A 27,459-nucleotide genomic window follows, 5' to 3' on the forward strand; every position below is an offset into this window, starting at 1 on the left:
AAGTTCCTGGTAGTGCAATTGCTGGGTCATAGAATAGTTCTATATTTGATTTTTTGAGGAAGCTCCATACTGTTTCAAGAGTGGCTACACCTGCTATATGTGGCCTTTTTGTGTCTAACTTCTTCTACTTACCATAGTGTTCTCAAGGTTCATCAATGTTGCAGCATATATCCATATTTTGTGCTGTTTGCCACTGAATAATATTCCATGCATGGACACACCAAATTTGTGTATTCACTCATAGGTTGATGGACATTTGGATGTTTCTACTTTTTGATTATTATGAACAATGCTGCTATGAATATTTGTACACAATTTTTGTGTGAGCATATATTTTTAATTCTCTTGTGTATATACCAAGGAATTGGAAATTAAATTTTTAAAATAACACTCAGAATAGTATAAAAATACATGAACTACTTAAAGATGAATTTAACAAAATATATGCAACACTTATACACTGGGACCTATGAACATTGCTAAGAGAAATTTAAAAGGCTTCAGTATCTTGAAAAATATATCATGGACTGGAGGACTCACCATTGTTAAGAGGTCGATTCTCTTTAAACTTTTCTACAAATTAAATACAATCCCATAAAATTCCTAGAAGTATTTTGATTTAGAAGTTGACAAGCTGATTCTAAAATATATATGGAAATGTAAAGTGCCTTGATTAGTCCAGATTATTCAGGGAAAGAATAAAGTTGGAGGACTTATACTACTTATTTTCAAGACTTGCTACAAAGCTACATTGAACAAAACAGAATGGTATTGGCATTATGATAGACAGAGACCAAAGGAACAGAACAGAGAACCCCAAATGCATCATCAATTGATTTTCAACAAAGTCTCCAAGATAATTTAGATTATTTGGTGGGGAAAAAGAAAGATAACCTTTTAAATAAATCCTGCTAAAATAACTGCATAATTCAATGCAGGGAGAAAAGGAATCTTGATCCTAATTTCATGTACACACAAAAATTAGACTTACATGTAAAAGCTGAAACTATAAAATGTCTATAAAAAACACAGCAGGAAATCTTTACAATGGTGGGGCAGATAACAATTTCTCAGCAAGATACACACACGCACAACGAACATTAAAAGAAAAGCTATAATTGGACTCTTCTGCTTTTTGAAAGTCACTGTTAAGAAAAATGAAAAGGCATGTTTATAAAAAAAAATATATATATATATAAAAAAAAAAAAAAAAAGAAAAATGAAAAGGCAAGCAATGACCTAGAGGAAAATATTTGTTAAGCACATACCTGATAAAGGACTTACATCTGGTATATATAACAAACCCTTTAACTCAAAAGTAAGAAGATAAACAAGCCAATTTAAAAAATGGCCACAGATATGAACAAATACGTAATAAAAGAAGTTACATGAATGACTAATAAGCATATAACAAGATACTCAATATCATTGGTCATCAGGGAAAAGCAAATTAAAACTACAATGAAATACCACTACACACCCAACAGAGTGCATAAAATTAAAGGACTGGTAATAGCAAGCGTTAAAAAGGACGTGGAGCCATTGGAACCATTCCATTGGTTTACACTCCTACAGGGAGTGTAAAATAGTTCCACCACTTTGATAAACAATTGGCAGTTTCTCATAAAGTTGAACACCCACCTGCCTATTACCAGCAATTCTACTCCTAGCTATTTACCTGAAAGAATTGAAAGTTTAAGGCTGCACCAAGACTCATATATGCATGTTCATAGTAGTTTTATTCACAAAGGCTTATCAGCAAGTGAATAAATAAATACAATGCAATGAAATACTATCCAGTAATAAATAGAAACAAACTGCTAATACATGCAACGATATTCTGCTGAATGAAAGAAATAGGACCCTAGAGAACACATGTCATTTGATTTGATTTATGTAAAATTCTAATATAGGTGAAACTAATCTTTAGTAACAGAAAAGAGATCAGAGGTAGCCTGTGGCTAGAGAGTCGGTAAAGGGACAGATGGGAAATTTCTGCAGTTGGGATGATCGTTGTGTTGGTGTCCACGTTTGTTAAAATTTGTGGAACAGGTCACTGAAGATGACTTCATTTTATGGCATGTAAATTATACACCAGTAAAATTGTTATAAATGTAAAAAAAGTCAGGGAATAAAAGGACACTTTTAGAAACTGAAAACATGATGATCAAAAAATTGGAATTTGGGGTGTCTGGCTGGCTCAGTAAGTAGAACATGTGACTTGGTCTTGGGGTCATGAGTTTGAGACCCACATTGGGAATAGAGGTTATATAGAAAAATAAAATCTTAAAAAAGTTAAGTGCATTTGAGTGGTGCAGTCGGTTAAGTGTCCAACTCTTGGTTTCAGCCAAGGTCCTGATCTCAGGGTTGTGGGATTGAACCCCTTGTGGGGTTCCACACTCAGCTGGAGTCTGTATGAGATTCTCTTTCCTTTTCCCTCTGTCCGCCCTGCCCCACTCATTCTTTCTCAAATAAATAAATATGTTTTTTAAAAAAAACTTTAAAAAATTAAAATTTAAGAGTTAAAATTTAAAGTATAGGAATATATGCAGAATGTAGAATAAATGGAGAAATAAATGGGAAAAAGTGAATCAATTCAGGAAGTCCAATATTCAACCATTAGGAATCACATAAAAAGTAGAAGGAACAAGTAGAAGAAAGTCACCAAAAATTATACATGGAGATTTTCTGGATTTAGGGAGTAGGGGTGGAATACAGATCTCTATGTTGAAAGGAGGCATTAGATGCCATGAACAATAAATAAAAACTTACATCAAGCCTCAGAATTGTGAATTGGAGATCACCAGGGGTAAAAAAGGTTGAAAAGGCTCCAGAGGATGGAAACTAGACTTTAGGAGATAAGAACAAAAGCAGGGACACCAGTGTTATGGGCTGGATTGTATCCTCCCAAAAATTAGATGTGGAAGCCCTAACCCTCACTACCTAAGAATATGACTAGATTTGAAGATCTGGTCTTAAAGAGGTAGTTAAGGAAACATGAGGGCAGGGTGGGCCTAATCCAATATGACTGGTGTTCTTCTAAGAGGAGGAGATTAGGACCCAGATATATATTAAGGGAAGGCCATACAAAAATGTGGAGAGAAGAGGGCCATCTACAAGTAGAGAGGGAGGCCTCCGAAGAAATCAACTTGCTGATCTTGTTCTCAAGGCTTCTATCCTCCAGAATTGTAGGAAAACAAATTTTCATTGTTTAAGGGGAAAAAGAAGGTTCAATTGGAAATAAAAGGTCATATGCAAAAGAATTGAATCAGAATGCTATTAGAATTCTTTTTTCTTTTTTTTTTTTAGATTTTATTTTTAAGTTTTCTCTACACCCAATGTGGGACTCAAACTCATAACCCCGAGATCAAGAGTTCCATTCTCCATGGACTGAGCCAGCCAGCCAGGCCAAGAATGCTGTTAGAATTCTTTTTTCTTTTTTTTTTTTTTTAAAGATTTTATTTATTTATTTGACAGACAGAGATCACAAGTAGGCAGAGAGGCAGGCAGAGAGAGGAGGAAGCAGGCTCCCTGCTGAGCAGAAAGCCTGATGCGGGGCTCGATCCCAGGACCCTGGGATCATGACCTGAGCTGAAGGCAGAGGCTTAACCCACTGAGCCACCCAGGCGCCCCTGCTGTTAGAATTCTTAATGGCAATCAGATGCTGGAAGATATTAGAGCAAAATCTGCAATCTGCCAAGGAAAATGATTTTTAACCTAGAACACAACACACAACCAAATTGTCAATCAAATGTGAAAGGAAAGAAGACAGTCAGAGGCATGCAAGGACTAGGGTTTGACCTACTCTTTTGAAGTTCCTTTACCTTTGTGTATGCCTTGGTACCTGAGGAATAGGACCAATTTCCTGAAATTATTCTCAATGTTATTATTTTTGATATAACCATTTTAACCTGTTCAAGACTAATTAATGTCAGGAATTATAGGAAAATGAACAAGATGAAAGAAAATGGTAAATAATGAGACATTACAAAGTTTTCAAGAAACAATAACAATATTACTATTAGGTGTTAAGCGCATTTATGTAACACTTTACAGTTGAAAGGCTTTTTAACATGCTCATATGAACTGAACGATCATAGCGAAAGTATTTGACCTAGGAACTGGCGCATGATAGATGTTAATGGTATACAGATCCTAAGGTGATCTCCAATGCTCCCTCACTTCTGGTACTCACACTTTTGTAACTCTCCTCCCCTGTGTGCTGGTGGAAATTGTGACTTTGTTCTAACCAATAGAAAGTAGCACAGGAAATGGGATATCACTGTTGGGATTGTGTTGCATGACGTAAGGCTCTGTTTTGCTAGCAGGCGCACATCAGAGATGTCTTTGCTGGCTTGATGAAGTGGCCCTGTTGATGAATCCTATGTGCAGGGAGCTGCAGGCAGCTTCTAGAAACTGCAGGTAGCCTCTGGAGCTGAGGTTGGCCTTTTGCTTCTAGCTTATAAGGGCCTTCGGTCCTACAGAAGCAGGGAAATGACGTCTGCCAACAACCTGAGTGAGCCTGAAAGTGGATTCTTCCACACTGAAGCCTGCAGATGAGAACACAGCCTGCTCAATGCCCTGACTGCCATCTTGTCAGACCCAGAGAAGAGGACCTTGGTAAACTGTGCCTACACTCTTGACTCAGAGTTACTGTGCAATAATAAATGTGTGTAGCTTGAAAGCACTAAATTCATGGCAATTCGTTATATAGCAAAAGAAAGCTACAATAGTGTTCAACAAGTGTTAATGGGCTTGAAACGTAAATGAGGTTAGGGCTACTGTCTAATAGCCTTCTTTCTGACTGTCGTCTTGGTTCTGAACTTTTTAGCCCCTGCCCCACCTCCTCTGGTTTGGTAAAAGAAGTTCTGATTGGTCTTGCCTCTTGTCTTAGAATAATTTTCATTGTGATATAGAGATCTGCTGATTTTCTTGCTCAACATCTATTGCCCAGGTATAGTAAGAGCATCAGTGTCTTTTGGGGAACTGCCTCTCCTTTACTTCCAGTCTGAATATGCTGCACGCTGGATCCTAGATGGGCACATGAACCAGGCCTGCTCATGAATTGGACCAGGAGAGGTCTTATGACCTACACTTGGCCAGTTAGAATCAGGTTTTATTTTTTTAAGATTTTATTTATTTATTTGACAGACCGAGATCACAAGTAGGCAGAGAGGCAGGCAGAGAGAGAGAGGAGGAAGCAGGCTTCTCATTAAGCAGAGAGCCCGATGCAGGGCTCGATCCCAGGACTCTGGGATCACGACCTGAGTCGAAGGCAGAGGCTGTAACTTACTGAGCCACCCAGGCACCCCAGAATCTGGGTTTTAATACGTGGGCTTTGGGTGACAGAGGATCTCTTCTCTGCAGTCACAGAGCAGGTATGATGTAAGCCTGTGGCTTTCCCCTTCCCTTGATATGGAGAAAGTCTATGTGCAGTAGCAAAGTGTTAACACAGACAAGCTTAGTTTAGAAGAACTTGAGGTATCAATTCCCTGAGGACTGTTCCTACCACCCCAGACTTCCCAGTTCTATAGGCCAATTTGAATCAAGTTTTTGTGACTTTCTTTTTTCTTTTTTTAAGTAACTCAATGCCCAACGTGGGGCTGAAACCCACAACCTCAAGATCAAGAGATTATATGCTATTAAGTCTAGTCAGCCAGGTGCCCCCAATTTTTGTGACTTTGAACTAGAGTTCAGGCTTCTATCTTTTAAAGATTTTATTTATTTGTGGGAGAGAGAGAGAGAGAGAGAGAGAGCAAACGAGTATGAGTGGAGTGGAGGCAGAGACAGACGGAGAGGAATAAGCAGACTTCCTGCAGAGCAGAGAGCCCGACAGGGCTCAATTCTAGGACCCTGGATCATGACCTGAGCCAAAGTCAGACACTTAACGAGCTAAGCCACCCAGGCGCCCCAGGCTTCTATCTTTTACACTTTCCTCCTAAACAATTTAACATGACCCCTACATCACTTCTTCCAACCCCTGAGTGAGAAAAATATACATAGAGTCAGCAATGTATGGTAAATAATACAGCACTAATTTTGTAAGCGTGTCTCTAATCAACCCCACTTCCTAAATCTTTATGGTTCTAGTCCTCAAACTTCTCCAAATTAGTGTCTGTTGGAAACATATTCACTGAACTGTTAGGACAGGTTCTTCCTTTGGATGATGTGGCTGTTCCAAGTGGTTTTAAAAATTTGTATCTTTTACAATCTTTTTTCTTTTACAATCTTTTCACAGTAATCAAAATCTAGGATATTTTTTCAAACCCCTTGAAATTTCACTTATGGGCTTTGCCTAGTAAAATATTACACAAAAATAATTACTAAACCAATTCACCCCCCCCCAATCATTCATTTTTCAAGAGCATATAAAGAAGTATTCAAAAAACTTTCAATTGGTCCTAGGGAAACTTGTTGCCTTAAAATTATTTTGTTTCTATTAATAAACTTTACTTTTTTAAAAAAATTATTCTATTTATTTATTTGACAGACAGAGATCACAAGCAGGCAGAGAGTTAGGCAGAGAGAGAGGAGGAAGCAGGCTCCCCACGGAGCAGAGAGCCTGATGTGGGGCTCGATCCCAGGACCCTGAGATCATGACCCGAGCCCAAGGCAGAGGCTTTAACCCACTGAGCCACCCAGATGCCCCAATAAACTTTACTTTTTAGAGCTGTTTTAGGTTCAGAGCAAAATCAGTTGGAAAATAGAGAGAGTTCCTAATATCCTGTGTCCCTCTCCCATGAACGACATCCCCCGCTATCAACATCCCACACCACAGTGGTACATTTGTTTTAATAGATGAACCTACACTGACACATCATTATCACCCAAAGTCCATAGTTTACCTTACAGTTCACTCTTGGAGTCCAATTTATGGATGTGGACAAACATGCAATGAAATGTATCCATTAGAGTATCATACAGAGTAGTTTCACTGTCCTAAAAATGCCCTCTGCTCCAAATATTCACCCCCATCCCTGACAACCCCTGATCTTTTTACTATTCCTGTAGTCTTGCCTTTCCAGAATGTCATATAATTGGAATCAGACAGCATGTAGACTTTTCAGATTGGCTTCTTTCCCTTAGTAACATGCATTGAAGGTTCCATTATGTCTTTTCATGGCTTGATAGTTCATTGCTTTTTTTAGCATTGAATAATATTCCATTATCTTAATGTGCCATGGTTTATTCGCCTACTGAAGTACATCTTTGTTGCTTCCAAGTTTTGAAAGTTATAAGTAAAGCTGTCGTAAACATCTATGTGCAGGTTTTTGTGTGGATATAAGTTTTCAGCTCATTTGGGAGCAGAATGGATGGATCAAATGGTAAGCATATTTAGTTTTGTAAGAAACTGCCAACGATTGGGGTGCCTGGATGGTTCAGTGGGTTAAGCCTCTGCCTTCCGCTCGGGTCATGATCTCAGGGTCCTGGGATCGAGTGCCCCATCGGGCTCTCTGCTCAGCAGGGAGCCTGCTTCTCCCCACCACTCCCACCCTCTGCCTGCCTCTCTGCCTACTTGTCATCTCTGTCTGTCAAATAAATAAATAAAATCTTAAGAAAAAAAAAAAACTGCCAACTGTCTTTGAAAGTGTACCATCTTGTATTTCAACCAGCAATGAATGAAAGTTTCTGCTGCTCCACATCCACACCAACATTTAGTATTCGTGCTATAGATTTTGACCATTCTAGTAGATGTGTAGGGGTAACTCGCTATTGACTTAATTTCCAGTTCTCTAATGACATATGATTTTGATCTCCTTATGTGTCCTCTATACATCTTCTTTGGTAAGGTATCTCTTTGAGTCTTTTGCCCATGTAAAAAATCTGATTGTTAAGTCTCCTTATTGTTGAGTTTTAAGGGTTCTTTGTATAATTTGGACAAGTCTATTTTTTTTAAGGTTTTATTTATTTGAGGGAGAGATGGAGAGGGAGAACGGGAGTGGGGCAAGGAGCAGAGGGAGGCAGACAAGCAGACTCCACATTGAGCGAGGAGCATTGGTGGTTCAGTGGTAGAATTCTCGCCTGCCACATTGAGTGAGGAGCCTGACCCAGGGCTGGATCCCATGACTCTGAGATCATGTCTTGAGCCAAAATCAAGAGTCACACATTTAACTGACTGAGCCAGCCAGAGGGCCCCTGGACAACAGCCTTTTATCAGATGTATCTTTTGCAAATATTTTCTCCTAACTTGTTTTCTCATTCCCCTGATTTAAGTAATTTTAAGGAGTATAAATATTAACACGTGTGTATAACTCAATGCGATCCAAAACAACATAAGGTGGTTTAAATGTTTAACATGAAGTAATATTTAATAATATTTATTATTATATTATATAATAATATATTATTACATTAACATCATATAGAAATACATTAATATAAAATATTAATAATATTTAATAATAACCAGAGTTTATTTATGTGTATGATACTTAGGAATACTTTTTAAAAAGATTTTATTTTATTTTTTTAAAAGGTTTTATTCATTTATTTGTCAGAGAGAGAGAGAGTGAAAGAGAGTGAGTGAGTGAGTGCAAGCAGGGGGGTGCAATGGGCAGGAAGCAGGCTCCCTGCTGAGCAAAGAGCCCAATAAGGGGACTTGATCTCCTTGTATGTATGTAAGAAGAATGTTTAACTGAAACAAGCAAGAGAGGGGCCCCTGGGTGGCTCAGTGAGCTAAGAGTCTACCTTTAGCTCAGGTCGTGATCCCAGCATCCTGGATTGAGCCCTACGTCAGGCTCCCTGCTCGATGGGGAGCCTGCTTCTCCCCCTCTTTCTACCTTTCCCCCCGTTGGAACTTTTGCTCTCAAATAAATAAATAACATCTTTAGGAAAAAAAAAGAAACAAGCAACAGATAGTTATTTAGTATAAACTTTATTTACATGTATAAAAGTATCTGTAATAAGAAATCCATTAAAACCAAAATATAATCAAGGCTGTAGGAAAATGTGCATTCAAAAAAATGGGTTGCTTTTCCCAGATAATGAAAATACTGATATATTTGTATTGGATTGCCTTACACTCTTAAACTGTTAGATAAACATATTTATTTATATTTTAGATTTTATTTATTTATTTATTTGACAGACAGATCACAAGTAGTCAGAGAAGCAGGCAGAGAGAGAGAAAGGGAAGCAGGCTCCGCACTGAGCAGAGAGCCCAATGCGGGGCTTGATCCCAGGACCCTGAGATCATGACCTGAGCCAAAGGCAGAGGCTTTAATCCACTGAGCCACCCAGGCACCCCGGTAAACATTTTTAAACAACAAAAAAACTGATGGTAGAAACACATGGTACAGAAGATTGACGGCATCAATATATGTCATACATGATCCTAAATTCCACATAGGCACGATCTACAAAAGACTCTAGTTTTTAAAAATTACAGAAATTCTGGACACTCCTCTAATAGTGTAAGTGCCATACATAATATTTCAAAGCAAGGTAATAAGTAATGAAAATGTAATTTACATTCAATTAGAACAAAAACAATGTGAATAATATAAAATTGAACTTTTGAGCAACACTAACAAAACTTTTCTTATCAAGAAATTCTCTTGTACATAGAGGAAAAATATGTACACACATAAATTATCTGAGAAATAGAAAAAATTGGTTAGAATTTGCAAGGTCAATGGGAAACCGAAGATAACAGAGAACACTGTTGCTCCAAGAGTTTTAATGGTTCCAAGAGTTTTTACCCCACCCTGTATTCACTCAGAAAACACATTATTAACAGATGCAAAACTTTTTTTTTTTTTAATAAACATATAATGTATTACTAGCCCCAGGGGTACAGGTCTGTGAATCACCAGGTTTACACACTTCACAGCACTCACCATAGCACATGCCCTCTGCAATATACATAATCCTACCACCCTCTCCCTACCCACCCTCCCCCTGGCAACCTTTAGTTTGTTTCATGAGATTAAGAGTCTCTTATGGTTTGTCTCCCTTCCTTCCTACCCCCAAAACCCCCATGTTGCATCTCCACTTTCTCATATCAGGGACATCATATGATAATTGTCTTTCTCCGATTGACTTATTTCGCCAAGCACAATATCATCTAGTTCCATCCATGTCATTGCAAATGGCAAGATTTCAGGTTTTTTAATAGCTGCATAGTATTCTATTCTATATATATCTCATCTTCTTTATCCATTCATCTGTTGATGGACATCTAGGTTCTTTCCATAGTTTGGCTATTGTAGACATTGCTGCTATAAACATTTAGGTGCACGTGCCCCTTCGGATCAATATGTTTGTATCTTTAGGGTAAATACCCCGTAGTGCAATTGCTGGGTCATAAGGTAGCTCTATTTTCAACTTTTTGAGGAACCTCCATGCTGCTTTCCAGAGTGGTTGCACCAGCTTGTATTCCCACCAACAGTATAAGAGGGTTCCCCTTTCTCCGCATCCTCACCAGCATCTGCCATTTCCGACTTATCAATTTTAGCCGTTCTGACTGGTGTGAGGTGGTATCTCATTGTGGTTTTGATTTGTATTTCCCTGATGACGAGTGATGTGGAGCACTTTTTCATGTGTTTGTTGACCATCTGGATGTCTTCTTTGCAGAAATTCTGTTCATGTCCTCTGCCCATTTCTTGATTGGATTCTTTGTTTTTTGGGTGTTGGGTTTGCTAAGCTCTTTATAGATTTTGGATCCTAGCGCTTTATCTGATATGTCATTTGCAAATATCTTCTCCCATTCTGTCAGTTGTCTTTTGGTTTTTTAACTGTTTCCTTTGCTGTGCAAAAGCTTTTGATCTTGATGAAGTCCCAATAGTTCATTTTTGCCCTTGCTTTCCTTGCCTTTGGTGATGTTCCTAGGAAGAAGTTGCTGTGGCTGAGGTCGAAGGGGTTGCTGCCTGTGTTCTCCTCAAGGATTTTGATGGATTCCTTTCTCACCTTGAGGTTCTTCATCCATTTTGAGTCTATTTTTGTGTGTGGTATAAGGAAATGGCCCAATTTCCTTCTTGTGCATGTGGCTGTCCAATTTTCCCAACACCATTTATTGAAGAGGCTCTTTTTTCCATTGGGCATTCTTTCCTGCTTTGTCAAAGATTAGTTGAGGGTCTATTTCTGGGCTCTCTGTTCTGTTCCATTGATTTATGTGTCTGTTTTTGTGCCAGTACCATGCTTTCTTGATGATGACAGCTTTGTAATAGAGCTTGAAGTCTGGAATTGTGATGCCACCAACTTTGGCTTTCTTTTTCAATATTCCTTTGGCTATTCAAGGTCTTTTCTGGTTCCATATAAATTTTAGGATTATTTGTTCCATTTCTTTGAAAAAAATGGATGGTATTTTGATAGGAATTTCATTAAATGTGTAGATTGCTTTAGGTAGCATAGACATTTTCACAATATTTGTTCTTCCAATCCATGAGCATGGAACATTTTTCCATTTCTTTGTGTCTTCCTCAATTTCTTTCATGAGTACTTTATAGTTTTCTGAGTATAGATTCTTTGCCTCTTTGGTTAGGTTTATTCCTAGGTATCTTATGGTTTGGGGTGCAATTGTAAATGGGATTGACTCCTTAATTTCTCTTTCTTCTGTCTTGTTGTTGGTGTATCAAACACAACTGATTTCTGTGCATTGATTTTAAATATTATTTATTTATTTGAAAGAGAGAGAGAGAGAACGAATGAGAGCAAGCACAAGAAGGTAGAAGAACATAGGGAGAGGGAGAAGCAGACTACCCGCTGAGTGGAGAGCCCAATGTGGGGCTCGGTCCCAGGACCCTGGGATCATGACGTGAGCCGAAGGCAGATGCTTAACCAACTGAGCCACCCAGGTGTCCCACTGTGCATTGATTTTATATCCTGACAGTTTACTGAATTCCTGTACAAGTTCTAGCAGTTTTGGAGTGGAGTCTTTTGGGTTTTCCACATAGAGTATCATATCATCTGCGAAGAGTGATAGTTTGACTTCTTCTTTGCTGATTTGGATGCCTTTAATTTCCTTTTGTTGTCTGATTGCTGAGGCTAGGACTTCTAGTACTATGTTGAATAGCAGTGGTGATAATGGACATCCCTGCCGTGTTCCTGACTTTAGCAGAAAAGCTTTCAGTTTTTCTCCATTGAGAATGATATTTGTGGTGGGTTTTTCATAGGTGGCTTTGATAATATTGAGGTATGTACCTTCTATCCCTACACTTTGAAGAGTTTTGATCAGGAAGGGATGCTGTACTTTGTCAAATGCCTTTTCAGCATCTACTGAGAGTATCATATGGTTCTTGTTCTTTCTTTTATTAATGTATTGTATCACATTGATTGATTTGCAGATGTCGAACCAACCTTGCAGCTCTGGAATAAATCCCACTTGGTCGTGGTGAATAATCCTTTTAATATACTGTTGGATCCTATTGCCTAGTATTTTGGTGAGAATTTTCACATCTGTGTTCATCAAAAATATTGGTCTGTAATTCTCTTTTTTGATAGGATCCTTGTCTGGTTTTGGGATCAAGGTGATGCTGACCTCATAAATTGAGTTTGGAAGTTTTCCTTCCATTTCTATTTTTTGAAACAGTTTCAGGAGAATAGGAATTAATTCTTCTTAAAATGTTCCCCTGGGAAGCTGTCTGGCCCTGGGCTTTTCTTTGTTTGGACATTTTTGATGACTGTTTCAATCTCCTTACTGGTTATCGGTCTGTTCAGGTTTTTTATTTCTTCCTGGTTCAGTTGTGGTAGTTTATACGTCTTGAGGAATGCATCAATTTCTTACAGATTGTCAAATTTGTTGGCATAGAGTTGTTCTTAATATGTTCTTATAATTGTTTGTATTTCTTTGGTGTTGGTTGTGATCTCTCCTTTTTCATTCATGATTTTATTTATTCAGGTTCTTTCTCTTTTCTTTTTGATAAGTCTGGCCAGGGGTTTATCAATCTTATTAATTCTTTCAAAGAACCAGCTCCTAGTTTTGTTGATTTGTTCTATTTTTTTTGTTTGTTTCTATTTCATTGATATCTGCTCTGATCTTTATTATTTCTCTTCTCTTGCTGGGTTTAGGCTTTCTTTCTTGTTCTTTCTCTAGCTCCTTTAGGTGTAGGGTTAGGTTGTGTATTTGAGACCTTTCCTGTTTCTTGAGAAAGGCTTGTACTGCTATATATTTCCCTCTCAGGACTGCCTTTGAACAGACACAAAAATTTGACACAGTTTGTGTTCTCTTTTATTTATTTATTTAGCTTAGGAAAAAGAATATTCTGTATAGAATTATATGCTTTACTGAAAGTATAACCTTATAAATGTGTATTTGTCTTTTTTTTTTTCCATTTCGATTCCCTTTTCATACCCATATTCCATTATCTCCTGATTATAATGGAGGGGTCATAATGATCTAATTAAATACAAAGTTTATATCAAAATAAATCTAATGGTTAACACTAATCAGTTTCTTGGGGGAAGAAGTGCAAACAAAACAAATAAAAAAAAAACCACTACCAAAGTTACAACAGGAATGCAAAATGGTGAATGAGACAGAAATAAATACATGCCAATAATTTTATATTCGGGTAGTTTTCTTTCAATCATTATAAGCATTTACCAGTCATGGAACTAACCAAGTTATATTAGTTTCAGATGTATAACATGTTGGTTCAACAATGCTATACATTACTCACTGCTCACTGATAACTGTAGTCACCATCTGTCACAACGTTATTAAATATTACTGATTATATTTCCTATGCTGTACTTTTCATCCTTATGACTTATTTTATAACTAGAAGTTTATCCCTTTTAATTCTTTTTACCTATCTCACTCATCCCCTACACCCTTGTCCCCTCCGGCAACCATCAATTTGTTCTCTGCATTTGAGAGTCTGTTTCTTAGATTCTGCCTGGAAGTGAAATAATATGATATTTGTTTTTCTCTGTCTGACTTATTTCATTAAGCATAATACACACTAGGTCCATCCATGTTGTCATAAATGGTAAGATATCATTCTTTTTTATGGCTGAGTAATATTCCACTATATATATACCACATCTTCTGTAACCATCTGTTGACACCTGTGTTCCACTTATGTCTTGGCTTTTATAAACAATGCTGTAATAAACACAGAGGTGCCTATATCTTTTCAACTGTATCTAGTGTTTTCATTTTCCTGGGTAAATACCCAGTAGTGGAATTACTAGATCATTTAGTATTTCTATTTTTCATTTTTTGAGAACCTCTATACTCTTTTCCACAATGACTACACTAATTTATACTCCCACCAACAGTGCATGAGGTCCCTTTTACTCCACAGCCTTGCTAATACCTGTTATTTCTCATCCTTTTGAGACTGGCCATTAAGACAAGTATAAGGTGATATCTTGTTGCAGTTTAGATTTGCATTTCCCTGATGATTAATGATGCCGAGCTTCTTTTCATGTGTCTGCTGGCCCTCTGTATGTCCTTGGGAAAAATGCCTATTCAACTCCTCTGCCCGGTTTTAAATTCTATTGTTCAGTGTTGAGTTGTATAATCTCTCTATATTTTGGATATCAACTCCTTATTGAAGATATCATTTGCAAACACCTCCCATTTGGTAGGTTGCTCCTTTGTTTTGTTGATGGTTTCCTTTGCTGTGCAAAGGTGTAGTCCCATATCATATTTTCCTTTGTATGAAGTATTATGAGCTCAACGTTGGATGTTCTATAAATACCAGTGACTTCACAGTCTTAATGATGAATTCTGGATTAATTCAAGTTAGAGCAACAGTTCTGCACCTAGCAATAGCCTATAACAAATCGAGGCTACTGCTGGGAGAAAGGGGTTGTCATAGGTTCTAAAGTTAGCTTTACAATTAGGCTCTTATAAGTCCGTGGTAGTAAACAAGTACAAGGAATATTTCAAATTATGATTCAATAAGATACATCCTGTCTTCTTTTTTTTTTTTTTAAAGATTTCATTTATTTATTTGACAGAGCAAGAGATCACATGCAGAAGGAGCAGTAGGGGTAGAGGGAGAAGCAGACCCCTGGCTGAGCAGGGAACTTGATGCGGGGCTCAGTCCCAGGACCCTGAGACCATGACCTGAGCTAAAGGCAGACCCCATGGACTGAGCCACCCAGGCCCCCCGAGGGAACAGTTTTAACACTCTACATAGTTCTTCCCCATCATAATGGTTATTTAGAGAAAAATTTTTAACCGACTGAGCCACTCAGATGTCCCAACACAGCCTGTCTTTTTTTTGTCTTTTTTTAAGTTTATTTACTTAAGTAACCTGTACATCCAATGTGGGGCTTGAACTTACGACCATGAGTTCAAGAGCCACATACTCCTCCAACTGAGCCAGTCAGGTGCCCTTGTCTATTTTTCTCTTCATCCTAAGAAATACATGTGTATGAGAATACATATACATACATGATGAACCTCAATACATTTACATATGTATGACAGTCATAAATATCTCATACACACCTAGAATTAAGTAACAAGATCCCTGTTCTTTTAGCATAATTCTGAGATGGGCCTGGAAAAGTGTGCTTGCTCCTTCAAAACCTAGCTCTCACCAACATGTTAGATTTAGGACAAGTTATCCTTCTATGCCTCAGTCTGATTGCTACAAAGTGAGAAAAGTAGAGTTCGTCTCTGGCCAATTTTTTTTTTTTTAAGATTTTATTTATTTACTTGAAAGAGAAAACAGAGCAGGAGAGAGAGCACGAGTCAGGGCGGGTTTGGGAAGGGAGAGGAAGTATCAGGGTCTCCACTGAGCAGGGATCCTGAAGTGGAGCTTCATCCCAGGACTTGGGATCATGACCTGAGCCAAACATAGATGTTTAACCACCTGAGCCACCCAGGCACCCCTGCCTCTGACCTTTTATTTTTATTTTTTATTTTTTTTAAAATATTTTATTTATTTATTTGGCAGAGAGAGATCACAAGTAGGTAGAGAGGCAGGCAGAGAGAGAGAAGGAAGCAAGCTCCCTGCTGAGCAGAGAGCCCGATGCGGGGTTCGATCCCAGGACCCTAAGATCATGACCTGAGCCGAAGGCAGAGGCTTTAACCCACTGAGCCACCCGGGCACCCCTGCCTCTGACCTTTTAAAGAGAATTAAAATAAGGGCAGAGTGCAAAGTTACATGAGAAAATAGTCCTTAGGAAAGTCAAGGTATAACTAATGGTAAAAAAAAAAGAAACCAAAGTTGGGCTTGAACTATGACCTCAAGATCAAGAGCTGTATGCTCCATCAACAGAGCCAGCCAGGTGTCCCACAGTGGTAAAATTTTTATAGGTTACGTAGGTGGCTTTAAAAATATTCCTTTTCCTGGGGCACCTGGCTGGCTCAGCCAGTGGAACATGTGACTCATGATCTCAAGGTTTTGAATTCAAGCTCCATGTTTAAATAGCTTGAAAAAAATAAAAAGACCACTTTTCCTAATTATATCTAAATGTTGCTAGATGATTTCTTTGTGATAAGCAACTGAAGAGACCCCAAAATCTAGAAGGATAAAGTGTTTGGCAGTCTGTAAGGATTAAGGTCTTGCTTATATCTGCCTTAAGATCATGATGTCTTAAAAGAAAGACATGAACACTCATATATACATTGTAACAATTTATACTTTCTAAACATTTAATTGGAAGGAATTACCAAATACATGTGGGTTTTAATCTCACTTCTGTAAAAATTATAAAACAAATACAATTTTAAAAATGGTCTTAAATAATAGGAAAATGCAATGTCTAGCAAAACAACAAGAACAGAATATTCAATTTTATTCTCAAGAGTAAAGTATATATTTGAGTTCCTGCAAAGAGAAAACAATTCACATCTACATCCACACCCACTCACATAAATGTGTGCAAACACACTCACTACAGAAGTTTATAGCTTATATTCTACTACATTCTTAAGGAAGATTGGTCATATATACAATTAGAAGAGATAGTTTAAGTTGAAATGATTACTTGCGGGGTTTTAGGTCCAGACATTAAGAGGTACAAGGGGTTGCTGGAAACTTTAGTCAGTATTATTTTAATAGCAGATGAGTAAATTAATTTTTCTAGGTTCTTGAACTATTATTTATTAACTCCAACACATTTTCAAGATAAATAATTATATGTAGTTATATACAGATAATTTAGCCATGAAAATGGATGTGCATACACTTCAGTAGCATGGGCAGTTTTATCAAGTTCTAGTGACTCCTAGATTTGAAGCCTATAGATTTGATAGTATAACCACCTTTGCAAATCCTTGTCATTGTAACTCTGTACCCTCTGAAGAACTAACTCCCAAGCAAGTGACTTTTTAATCCACTCTCATAAAAAAACATGACTGGCAGCAACTGTTAACAACTGAAACCTACACAAAATGGTGAATGCTATGCAATAATTTAAAATGCAAAACCAAGTGATTATACGGAGGTCACCAGTTTGTATCGAAGTGTCTGGTTTTATGATGTATTTCCAACCAACAAGAAATCCTAATAAAGAGTGGATCCAATATTCTGGCTTCAGATAATCTAATGATCAGAAATTCTTTTTTTTTTATAGTCAACACAAGAAATCTACAACCTTTATCTGTACAAAGGATAGTTCACAAGTTCTAGCGATGACATCCATAACACAGACTTTCTGAATCATGAAAATAAACAAAAAAAAGTGCTCTCTTCTTTACTGCAAGGAGATGGAGTCCAAGTTTCTTATCAAACTGGTAATGATAAGATTCTTATCAAGCTGATAATGACCAAGTTCAGGTGCGAGATGACAACAGAACTGCTGTGGCGTCCTACACAGGTGCTTTATTCTTCCTTTGCTCCTTGCAGTTTGTCATTAAGGGCTGAAGTCTCTTCATGTCTCTTTGATCCAGGGAAAACGAACCATTCAAATAACAGGAATTTCCTACACAACTGTGGCGGGCTTAGTGAGATGGGAGCGACATAGACTTTTTAAACACTTGAAACCCTCTTGTTGGACCAGGATATGGTGGTGGTGGGGAAACATTGTGTTTTCTGGTCAGTGCCACTGCCTGTTCATAAGAAGGTAATCCTGTGTCCTCCATTGTAGGGGGTGACAGAGTCAAGGCAGCCTCCTCGGGTCTTCTGAAAATGATGGAGGGAGTATGCCTGCCCGTTCTTATGTAGGCGGCTGAAGAACTAAACAGAGAGACAGCATTTAGGTCCAGAAAGGCAGCATTTTTAAGTTAAAATGGCCATTTTAGAAAACCCAACTATTTTGATAAAAGCTGAACCAATTTATTTGTTTTATTTACTTATTTTTTAAAAAGTTTTTATTTATTTGAGAGAGAGAGAGAAAGAGAGAGAACCAGCAGGGCAGAGGGAGAGGGAGAAGCAGACTCCCAGCAGAGCAGGGAGCTCAACCCGGGGCTCCATCGTAGAACCCTGGGATTGTGACCTGAGCCGAAGGCAGACGCTTAACGAACTGAGCCACCCAGGTGCCCCTGAACCCAATTTATTAATATAACAACAGTTTTATTTTACCCATTACCTCTGAAAGAGTCTTGGTATAGAGGAAAGATTGAGAGCTTTGGAGTCAGACATGGATATGAAAGTGTATTTCATTTCATAGTTTCGTGACCAAAGGCAAGTTATCTGTCTCCCTTGAAGTAAAATGGGGACAATGATAGCTACCTCAACAGGGTTGTTTTGTGTGGATTCAGAAAAATGTCGTACGAAAAGCATCTAAGCAGTGCCTGGAACACTTGAACAAGGACTCAAAACATGCTAAATTCCCTTTTTCTCCCACTCCTAAATGAGAACTTTCTCAAAATAATGGTGTGAAACTGAATCCTTTTTTGTTGAAAGGCAGCATTACTCCAAGCCAAGGAGACTGATGTCGCAGATATAATCACGACAGGGGATGCCTCTCTCTCTCCTCTGCAGTCCTGATGCCTGGTCCGTCCCTCCTAAACAGTATTTCTCTCGTGTCCCTCTTCTCTACAAAAGCCTAACCTGCAGCCTACTTTCCACTGAGTCAAGTTCAACTCCCATGCCTCCTTTTTAAAATCTCCCTCATTCTAGTCTCACCTTATTTTTTACAGCTCTCTGCTCTTGCAAGGTTCTTTCTTTACCCTCCTTTATATATGCAATGAATTCTCTGTCCTTTCTTTCTCAGATTATTGTCTTTTCCCCACTCCACTGATCCAAGGCCAATAATTAACAACAAAAAAAATATGGCCTAGTTCAAGTCCCACCGTTTTCACAAAACTCTGTCAGCTACATTAGCCAATGAAAATTGAAATGCAATAAGGGGTCTGGTGTTTTGAGCCCGTGTTTTCCCTTCTCACTATTGAATTATGAATCATAACTTATACATTAGTAAATCAATCTGTTTAGACTGTAAAGTTGGCTGTCTGTGAAGTACTTACACATCGATTAAGTTCCTAGAACTATGGCTAATTAAGATAATGAAAATTCATAGGTAATCCCCAACTTCTCATTAATATTTACAATATTCTTCCTGGCAAGAGACAGTTAAGCAGACTCAAAATACTGTAAACTTCCCAAACTAAGGCAGTCCATTTGCACCTTAGAACACCTAAGGCCCATTTGCACCTCTCTCTCGGAGGTAATCATGAGGTATAAAACTGGAATAAAGGAAGAGAGGGTGACTGCAGAGAGAGAGAAATGAAGAAGATCTGTGTAAATCTAGGAACTGAATTGTCAGCCCATCAATAGTTGGGGGGTGACTGAGAGCATCCCTCAAAAGTTTACTTAGAGGGGTCAACACAATTCCTCCTCTGTCAGAATCTGGAACAGATCCCTGGTAGTCTAGTCACTTGCCACATTCATTTACTTATGACAAAAAGTTCTATTTATTTGCTTGTATGGAACAGGAGAGACAAATGTTGTAGTTGAACCAATAAACTTTTCCATGTCAACTTCCAAATGTAAGATATAGAAACAATACCATAATTACATCGAAGTTGTTAAATAATCTCCATGGTGATTTCTTACACACATCTTAAATGATTGATATCAGGAAGTATGCACTAATAACAACTCGGACAAACAAACATCATAGTATGCCTATTTCCCTCCATAACATATAGGAACAAAGAAATGAGAAGATCTTGTTTTCCATTTCTTGGCATGTTTTGACAGAGGAATGAGACAAACTTTTCTGACATTGATCTTATTTTTTACTCTTTTCTTCTCAAATATTTCCTCACCCTTCCCCCACCTCCAGACTTGCAAAATACAAAAAGAGAACAAAAAACTCTGCTGGAAGAACTTGGGATAATAGATGAAAAGTATTAGTTAGTGTTAAAAGTTAATCCCAAAATAAGAGAATGTCTTATAAACCTAGTGTTTAACATCTCCTAAAATCAAAGATTGCTCTGAGGATCACATTGAGACAATAGATGTAAAAATGATCTCTGATTTGTATAGCATTATGCTGTACCAACATTAAGTATAACTAATCTTGCTTTTAAAATAAGAGATATTTAGGGGTGCCTGGGTGGCTCAGTCAGTTAAGTGTCCCACTCTTGGTTTGGACTCAGGTCATGATCTCAGGGTCATGAGATCAACCCCTGCATCAGGCTCTGCACTCAGCATGGAGTCTGGTTAAGATTCTCTCTCTCCCTCTCCCTTTACCCTCCCCCTAAAATAAATAAATAAAGTCTCAAAACAAAATAAGAGATATTCAGGGTTTTTAAATTTTATAATTACACAGAAAACATACATAATAGTGGCACTGCTTTGCTCCCTGTACCTTTGAATTCTGCTTCTAACCTACAGCAGGAAAGAAGCTACATTTCAGAGAAAAAAGGCCTATGGTAAGAAGATGTAGTGGTGCAGAAAAGTAGAAAAAAGAAGCAAAGCACAGAGAAGAGAGAAGAAAATACCATGCATGAGGACCCTGAATGATGGCTGTGCTATCACAGACCTTGAGCCCAGTTATTAAGCATGAGGCTATACATGAAATTTTTGGTGAGACTTATGAATGGGGAGGAAAAGAAATATAAAAGGCAAGAAGAGTTTTGAAGACAAATTTTGCCTGATCTTCATGAGTCTGAGGGTTTCCAGGAAGTCCTGGAAACCTCCTCCACTTGTAGAGAAAGCCACACTGAATAAAATTTCAAAGGTCCTAGAAAATGGAAAAGCCTTATTCATTTCCTATGTGTTAAATAAGAGAAGTTAATAAAAGTCTCTCAGCTTAAAAGATGATGGCTTAGGAACAATTAAACAAGTTCATATTTACTTTCTCTCATTTCTCACATTTTTATAGGATTTACAGAGGTCTCTGATGAACTCCTTTGTCCATGCCTACAGGTCATATTAATGCCTCATGGAACTGTTCAGGAATTTCAGTTTGGGACGAGAATTACAATTATGTTGCCCCTGTCCTCTGTCTTCTTTCCGGCATGTCTTCTTTCTGTGCTTTTGCTATGGGTACCCCTTAAGGCTCTGTCCTTTTCCATCTTTTCTTTCATCACACTCAGAGAACTTGCTTATTCTCATGGCTTCCATTTTTGTTTTTGTTTTTAAAGTAATCTTTACACACAGTGTGGGGTTTGAACTCACAACCCCGAGAGCAAGAGTCACATAATCTACTGATGAGCCAGCCAGGTGCCACATGGTTTTAGTTTTATCCTCTAATAGATGAATCTTAATTCCATGTCCACTGCCCCAAAGTCTTACCTTACCATAAAGAGAAAAAATTTTTATAGTGGTAAAGTGCATATAACATTTAACCATTTTTAAGTGTGTGACTCAGTAATATTAATTAAATTCACAATGTGGTGCTGCCATCACCTCGGTCTCTATACCCTTTTATCACCTGGTCACAATCACGAGCTTTTCTCAGAATTTGAAAGTATAACTAGGGATATGTAGGCATCAACTTCAAATAGGCTGTTTAGCACCAGGCACTTTTTTTTTTTTTTAATAAGGTTATTTTTACACTTACTCATCTACTTACTGAGAAGATAATAGAGATGATAGAGAATAACTTTTTATTTTAATGAGGATGTTCAGTTCTATTGTCCAAACAATTGAGGCTTTTATGAATTTTTATCAAGCTTTATTAATGGGCTATTATCTTCATGTGGTAACCATTTTATTTTATTCTTCTTTATTTAATTTAAAGTCTCAATAAAAATAGTTGGAATTTAAAAGCTAGTTACACTGTTTCTATTTGGATTGCCACATGGCTAGATCTGCTAACCCTGCTACTTAGAGTAAATGATGGGACTTCCTACCTCTGGAAACAACATGGGGACACATATCTACTTCCTCCTTGAGAAGGAAATATTAAAAAATCAACCTGACGCTTGTGAATCCTCTTGTATTCTTTTGAAGGATCTTAGGAATAGCATCATCTTGTTGTATAGGTAAGTGTTAAATTAGGCAACCAAACGACGGTCACAGACCAGAGGGGACTGGAGAGACAATGACAACTAAATGCAGTACGGTATCTTAACCGGGTCCTGGAGCAGAAGGACGACAGGAATGGCAAAACTGGTGAAGTCTGAATAAGGTCTGGAGTTTATTTATTTATTTTTAAAGATTTTATTTATTTATTTGACAGACAGAGATCACAAGCAGGCAAAGAGGCAGGCAGGCTCCCTGCTGAGCAGAGAGCCCGATGTGGGACTCAATCCCAGGACCCTGGGATCATGACCTGAACCTAAGGCAGAGGCTTTAATCCACTGAGCCACCCAGGCGCTCCAAAGTCTGGAGTTTAGTTAATAATAATGTACCAGTGTTGCCTGGTTTGTTTTACAAATGCACTGTGGGAATATGAGATGTTCACAATGAGGGAAACTAGGTGAAGGACGGGAGGATGGGAATGCTCTGTGTGATCTTTACAACCTTCCTGTATACCTAAAATTATTCCAGAGTAAAATGTTTATTTAAAAAATAGGCAGCCATAGGGGTGCCTGGGTTGCTCAGTGAGTGAAAGCCTCTGCCTTTGGCTCAGGTCATGATCTGAGCATCATGGGATCAAGCACCGCATCTGGCTCTCTGCTCAGCAGGGAGCCTGCCTCCCCCCCCCCCGCCCCCGCCTGCCTCTCTGCCTATTTGTGATCTCTGTGCCAAATAAATAAATTAATAAAATCTTCAAAAAAATATAGGCAGCCATTTTTATCCATTTTAAAATAACAATATAGAATGTATAATAGTGAGTTCAATATTTTTATTTGGTACTTACCTGGGATATTGTTGTCTGTTACACTTGGTGATACAAAGATAGTAACCAAGTAAACCAAAAATAACCAAAAACACTCCAGCAGCAATTAATCCAGTCAGAAGGCCCATGACATCAACTTTCTCTCTGTTAGCATCTTAAGAGAAATCAATAAAATAATGTAGGTATAACAACTGAAAAGCACTGCGTATGATTTCAATAACTATAACACTGGATCCAAGCATACTATTAAGAATCTATTAATACTGCTTTCTTTAAAAAGTCTTTGTGTTAGCAATAAAAATTTGTAAATACCGCTTCCTAAAAGCCCTAGTTATAGTTTCACTTATTTTATTTTTTAAGATTTTATTTATTTATTTGAGAGAGCGAGAGAGAGAGCATGAGTGGGGGGTTGTAGGCAGGGGAGAGGAGGAAGAAACAGGCTCTCCTGCTGAGCAGGAAGCCCCATATGGGGCTCAATCCCAGGACCCTGGGATCATGACCTGAGCCAAAGGCGTTTAACCAACTGAGCCACCCAGTTGCCCCCAAGTTTCATTTACTTTAAAGAGGTCATATTAAATGGATAGCATTCAAGACCAAACATATTCTGGGGTCCCTGGTTGGCTTAGTCAGAAGGGCATGCAACTCTTGATCTCAGGGTCATGAGTTTGAGCCCCATGATGGGTGTAAAGATACTAAAAAAATAAACTTAAAAAAAAAAAAGACTCAACATATTCTTTTTCAACTAGGCACATTTTGGTATTAAATACAGAGATAACTATACTAAGCAACACGAGCAGAGCAATGTAATAAAGTCCTCCTCATAGCTGGGGCTCCACCTGAGGGGAATGAAGGAAGATCTGGCAAAAAAAGACCAGACTAAAAAGGAGCTAGAGATGATAATACAGATAAAATAAAGATCTCCCCTCTATAGAACTTATTTAATTCTAACACTCTTAATTTATCCAGTAGCAGAAGTATTCCATTTACTTGTAATGGTAAAAAGGAAAAAAACATTAAGCTTACTACTTGCAACTAATGGAGTCCTACTTTTATTCTGTGCAAGTCTTGACTTAGCTGAGTTGTTTAAAACACCTTTAAGCCTATTATCTCATTTCCCTAGTATCTCACCAAACTTGATTTTCAGTGTGTAAAGATGAATGTGGCTTCCTCCATCTTAGATAGCCCAATGTATAATTGAGAAATCATCCCAGGATTTACAAGGCATGTATGCTGAGCAATAGCCAAACTCAAACAATGAAACTAAAATGTATTATAATAGAGAAAGGGTGGGAAGAACATCAAATTTCATCAATTCTTGCCTTACCTGATTTTGTGGTTGGTCCTTTGACCGAATATTCTTTCCAGAATGCCATCTAAGAGAAAGGTATATTTTCCAAGTTTATTTCATTGTTCTATTATCATTTCATGGGATCCCAATGACCTGGACTGGGGTGGTAAATTCTTGGCATGTGCCACAGATAGGATATTAGTTTATTCAAGCTGGAGGGCATTACTCACTCTAATTAAAGCATTGCCACCTACCGCTGTTTCTTCTGACTCTGGAATTGGTCAGGGGATGACTGCCCATGCTAGCTCTCTACTACTGTCCCCTGCCCCTCTTCCTTCACCTGCTCAGAGTCCCTGTTCAAAGTCCCCACTGGCATCCCCCAAAACTATCACATTAGTCGATGACAGCACCAAAGGCGGGGGCTAAAGGAGTGGACCCATTACCAAGTTTGGAAAGGAGTCTGAATTTCTCTGTGCTCAGTGTGCCCTGGGTTTGCCAGGAGATTTTATTGAAAGGGGTTGATTTGGGGAAAGACATCCCTAGATTCTTTCAGTGTCATCTGAGAGAACGAGGCAGATTTTAAGGAACCATAATAAAAAATCATAAAATGAGTTTAAAAAAAAAAGAATAAAATTTCAACTGGCACAACAACACAGTATAGACTTTGTTTTCCCTCTCCAGAAGATGTGGCAGATATTAGCAGAGATTGAGGGCCTGGGTACAATATTGGGAGAAAAAAGAACTAAGTTCCATTAATGTCTGCATTTGAAGAATAAGAATCTTATTACTTGTTCTTATTGACCAAAGAGTACAGTGGAATTCTTGAGGAAGGGGAAAAGGTGCTGTGCTTATTTAATTTATAAAAGTAAAGAATCTGAGTCACTTAACATTCTTTAAGAATATGCCAGATTATAACAGGGACCATGCTGTTTGTTTGTTTTATACTGTTCCAAGATTAATGGACAGATTAATTATATTTCAAAGGAGAACTTCTAAAAGCTTCTCCCTTAAATTACACAGCTAGACCAAACAATAAACTCCTGAATGCAGAGACTATATATATAATTTATATCCTCAGTCTCTGGCAGAGCACTTGGCACATACTAAATTGTTAATAAATACAGTAATCAGAAATGATAAGGTCACTGGTAGAAAAAATTGCTCTGAGTCTAGAATGATTGAAGCCTGAGTCACAGAACTAAATCAAAGAATATCCTAAAATGTAATTCACTCCACTTTATGATTGTTTGTAGATATAATAAACATCTACACACACAAAATCACAACACAACTGATAATTTGCCGATTGCTGTAAGTTCAATTTAATTAAGTGTAAAGCCAAGTCTAAATAGGTTAATTAGCATCTTAAGGAGGTATAAAGGGATAACAGGTATAAAATCTCAATTTTATTTAAAGCATAAAATCTCTGATGACTGAAAGTGCCATTTTCTTAAGTGTGATTTAATAAATTTCCAGCCAATTAACATTGTCAGCCAAATTACCGTTTTATCTTCATCCACAAAAATTTCTCTGGCTTCTTCATAATTACAAAGTTCTTCTATGCATTCTCTTTCTAGGTCACCGGGAGTAAAGAGCTCCAAATCAAATCTATTATACAGCAGGTGTCTATGTATGAAAAGATTTGCTTCTTTTTTTGCTGTGAAGACTAATAAAGAAATAGAAAGATTTCAAAGTTGATATAAATAGGACAGAACATTCCTGTTTCAACTGTGGAAAAACTGAATAATTCTTATGATGTAAAATTATACCAAACTTTTTCGGTATGGTTTAAAAATGTTTTTTTTTTTAAATTTTATTTGTTTACTTGAGAGAGAGAGAGAGAGAGACAGAGCACAAGTTGGGGCAGCACAAGCAGAGGGAGAAGCTGTCTCCTGGCTGAGCGGGGAGCAGGCTACAGGGCTCAGCCCAGGACCCCTGAGATCATGACTTGATCTGAAGGCAGCTGCTTAATGGACTGAGCCACCCAGGTGTCCCTGTATGATTTTAAATTCTGACAAAAAGAAATGGCAGCAGTAAAAATAATGTTAAATATGAAATATAAATATTAACATAAGCCCAGAAAACACTTGAGTTGGTTATGTCCAAAATTATTTGCATAAATGAAAATTATTTAAATATCACTCTTCCCTCTAGACAATTACATTTTCAAGAAATGACAGGTCAGACTCTTCTACTTCTAAAGGGATGGCTCTCCATTATCTTGACTGAGAAAAAGATGGGCAGAGTATTGTACTAAAAGCTTGCAAAATTTTAAACTTCTAAGTTAATAGAATTATAAGGCAATTATAAGGTTAATTAGCAGACATTCAGACATTCCTAAACAAGTAGCTGGCTCTTTCTCCCCATCCGCCAAAGATGGGCCTACAGTGTTTCATAAGATTCCCTCTACCTTTTCTGGGAAGGTAAATGGTAAACGTGACAGCATTAAGCACGGGGTAACACAAAACCAAAATATCCCTCCATGGCAGCATTTCCAAAACCCACAATCTTTAAACTCATTCTGGTATCGCACAAAGAACGCTTAAGAAATCTTGCTCCAGATCACATTACCAAGACTGGAATTCAGAAACTCGCTGCAAACTGCATCAAATGCTTAAAAGAACTTGGTGTTTCGCCCTGCTAACCATTACTATGGAAGAAGAATATATTAAAGTGGGCAACTGAGAGACAGCTCAGGACTGATGATGGAGCAGGGGCTGAAAGACTAATTTTGATTTGTGAATGACCTCTGCTTCGCCATTTATTCTTAGCCCCGCGAGAACAGTCACACCTTGTCCGAGATATTTTTTTTTTCCATTGGTCAATCATTTTTCCAAACAGATCTGAATCTTATAGAGCTGTTTTGTTCAATACAGTAGCTACTAGGCACATATGGTTATTGAGCACTTGAACTATGGCTATTATGAATTGAGACATATGTCTCTAGTATGAATTCATACATATACTATGTATGAATTATACTTATGTAAGATATACACTGGATTTGGAAGACTTAATTAAAAAGTAAAATATCACAATGTTTAATATTGCTTATATTTGGAAAGGGTATTTTAGATATAATGTGT

At 37.8% G+C, this 27,459-nt stretch overlaps 1 protein-coding gene and 1 long non-coding RNA gene across 5 annotated transcripts in view; one reads left to right on the plus strand and one right to left on the minus strand.

Annotated features, from left to right (window-relative positions):
* Nucleotides 1-27,459, plus strand: part of LOC132021666 (uncharacterized) — a 41,211-nt gene that overhangs the window by 11,357 nt on the left and 2,395 nt on the right. The window lies entirely within an intron of this gene.
* The window catches only part of PRRG4 (proline rich and Gla domain 4), a 16,326-nt gene continuing 5,394 nt past the window's right edge, over nucleotides 16,528-27,459 (minus strand). For all 3 annotated transcript variants that reach the window (XM_059406389.1, XM_059406370.1, XM_059406379.1), the window contains exons 3-6: nucleotides 25,876-26,039; nucleotides 24,410-24,458; nucleotides 23,107-23,239; nucleotides 16,528-18,083 (exon numbers count right to left, since the gene is read on the minus strand). In XM_059406389.1, coding sequence (XP_059262372.1) covers nucleotides 17,849-18,083; nucleotides 23,107-23,239; nucleotides 24,410-24,458; nucleotides 25,876-26,039 — 581 coding nt within the window. In that variant the 3' untranslated portion in view covers nucleotides 16,528-17,848. The remainder of the gene's footprint in view (nucleotides 18,084-23,106; nucleotides 23,240-24,409; nucleotides 24,459-25,875; nucleotides 26,040-27,459) is intronic.

Source organism: Mustela nigripes, chromosome 1 (assembly GCF_022355385.1).
Source record: "Mustela nigripes isolate SB6536 chromosome 1, MUSNIG.SB6536, whole genome shotgun sequence".
NCBI classification, from domain to species: Eukaryota; Metazoa; Chordata; class Mammalia; order Carnivora; family Mustelidae; genus Mustela; species Mustela nigripes.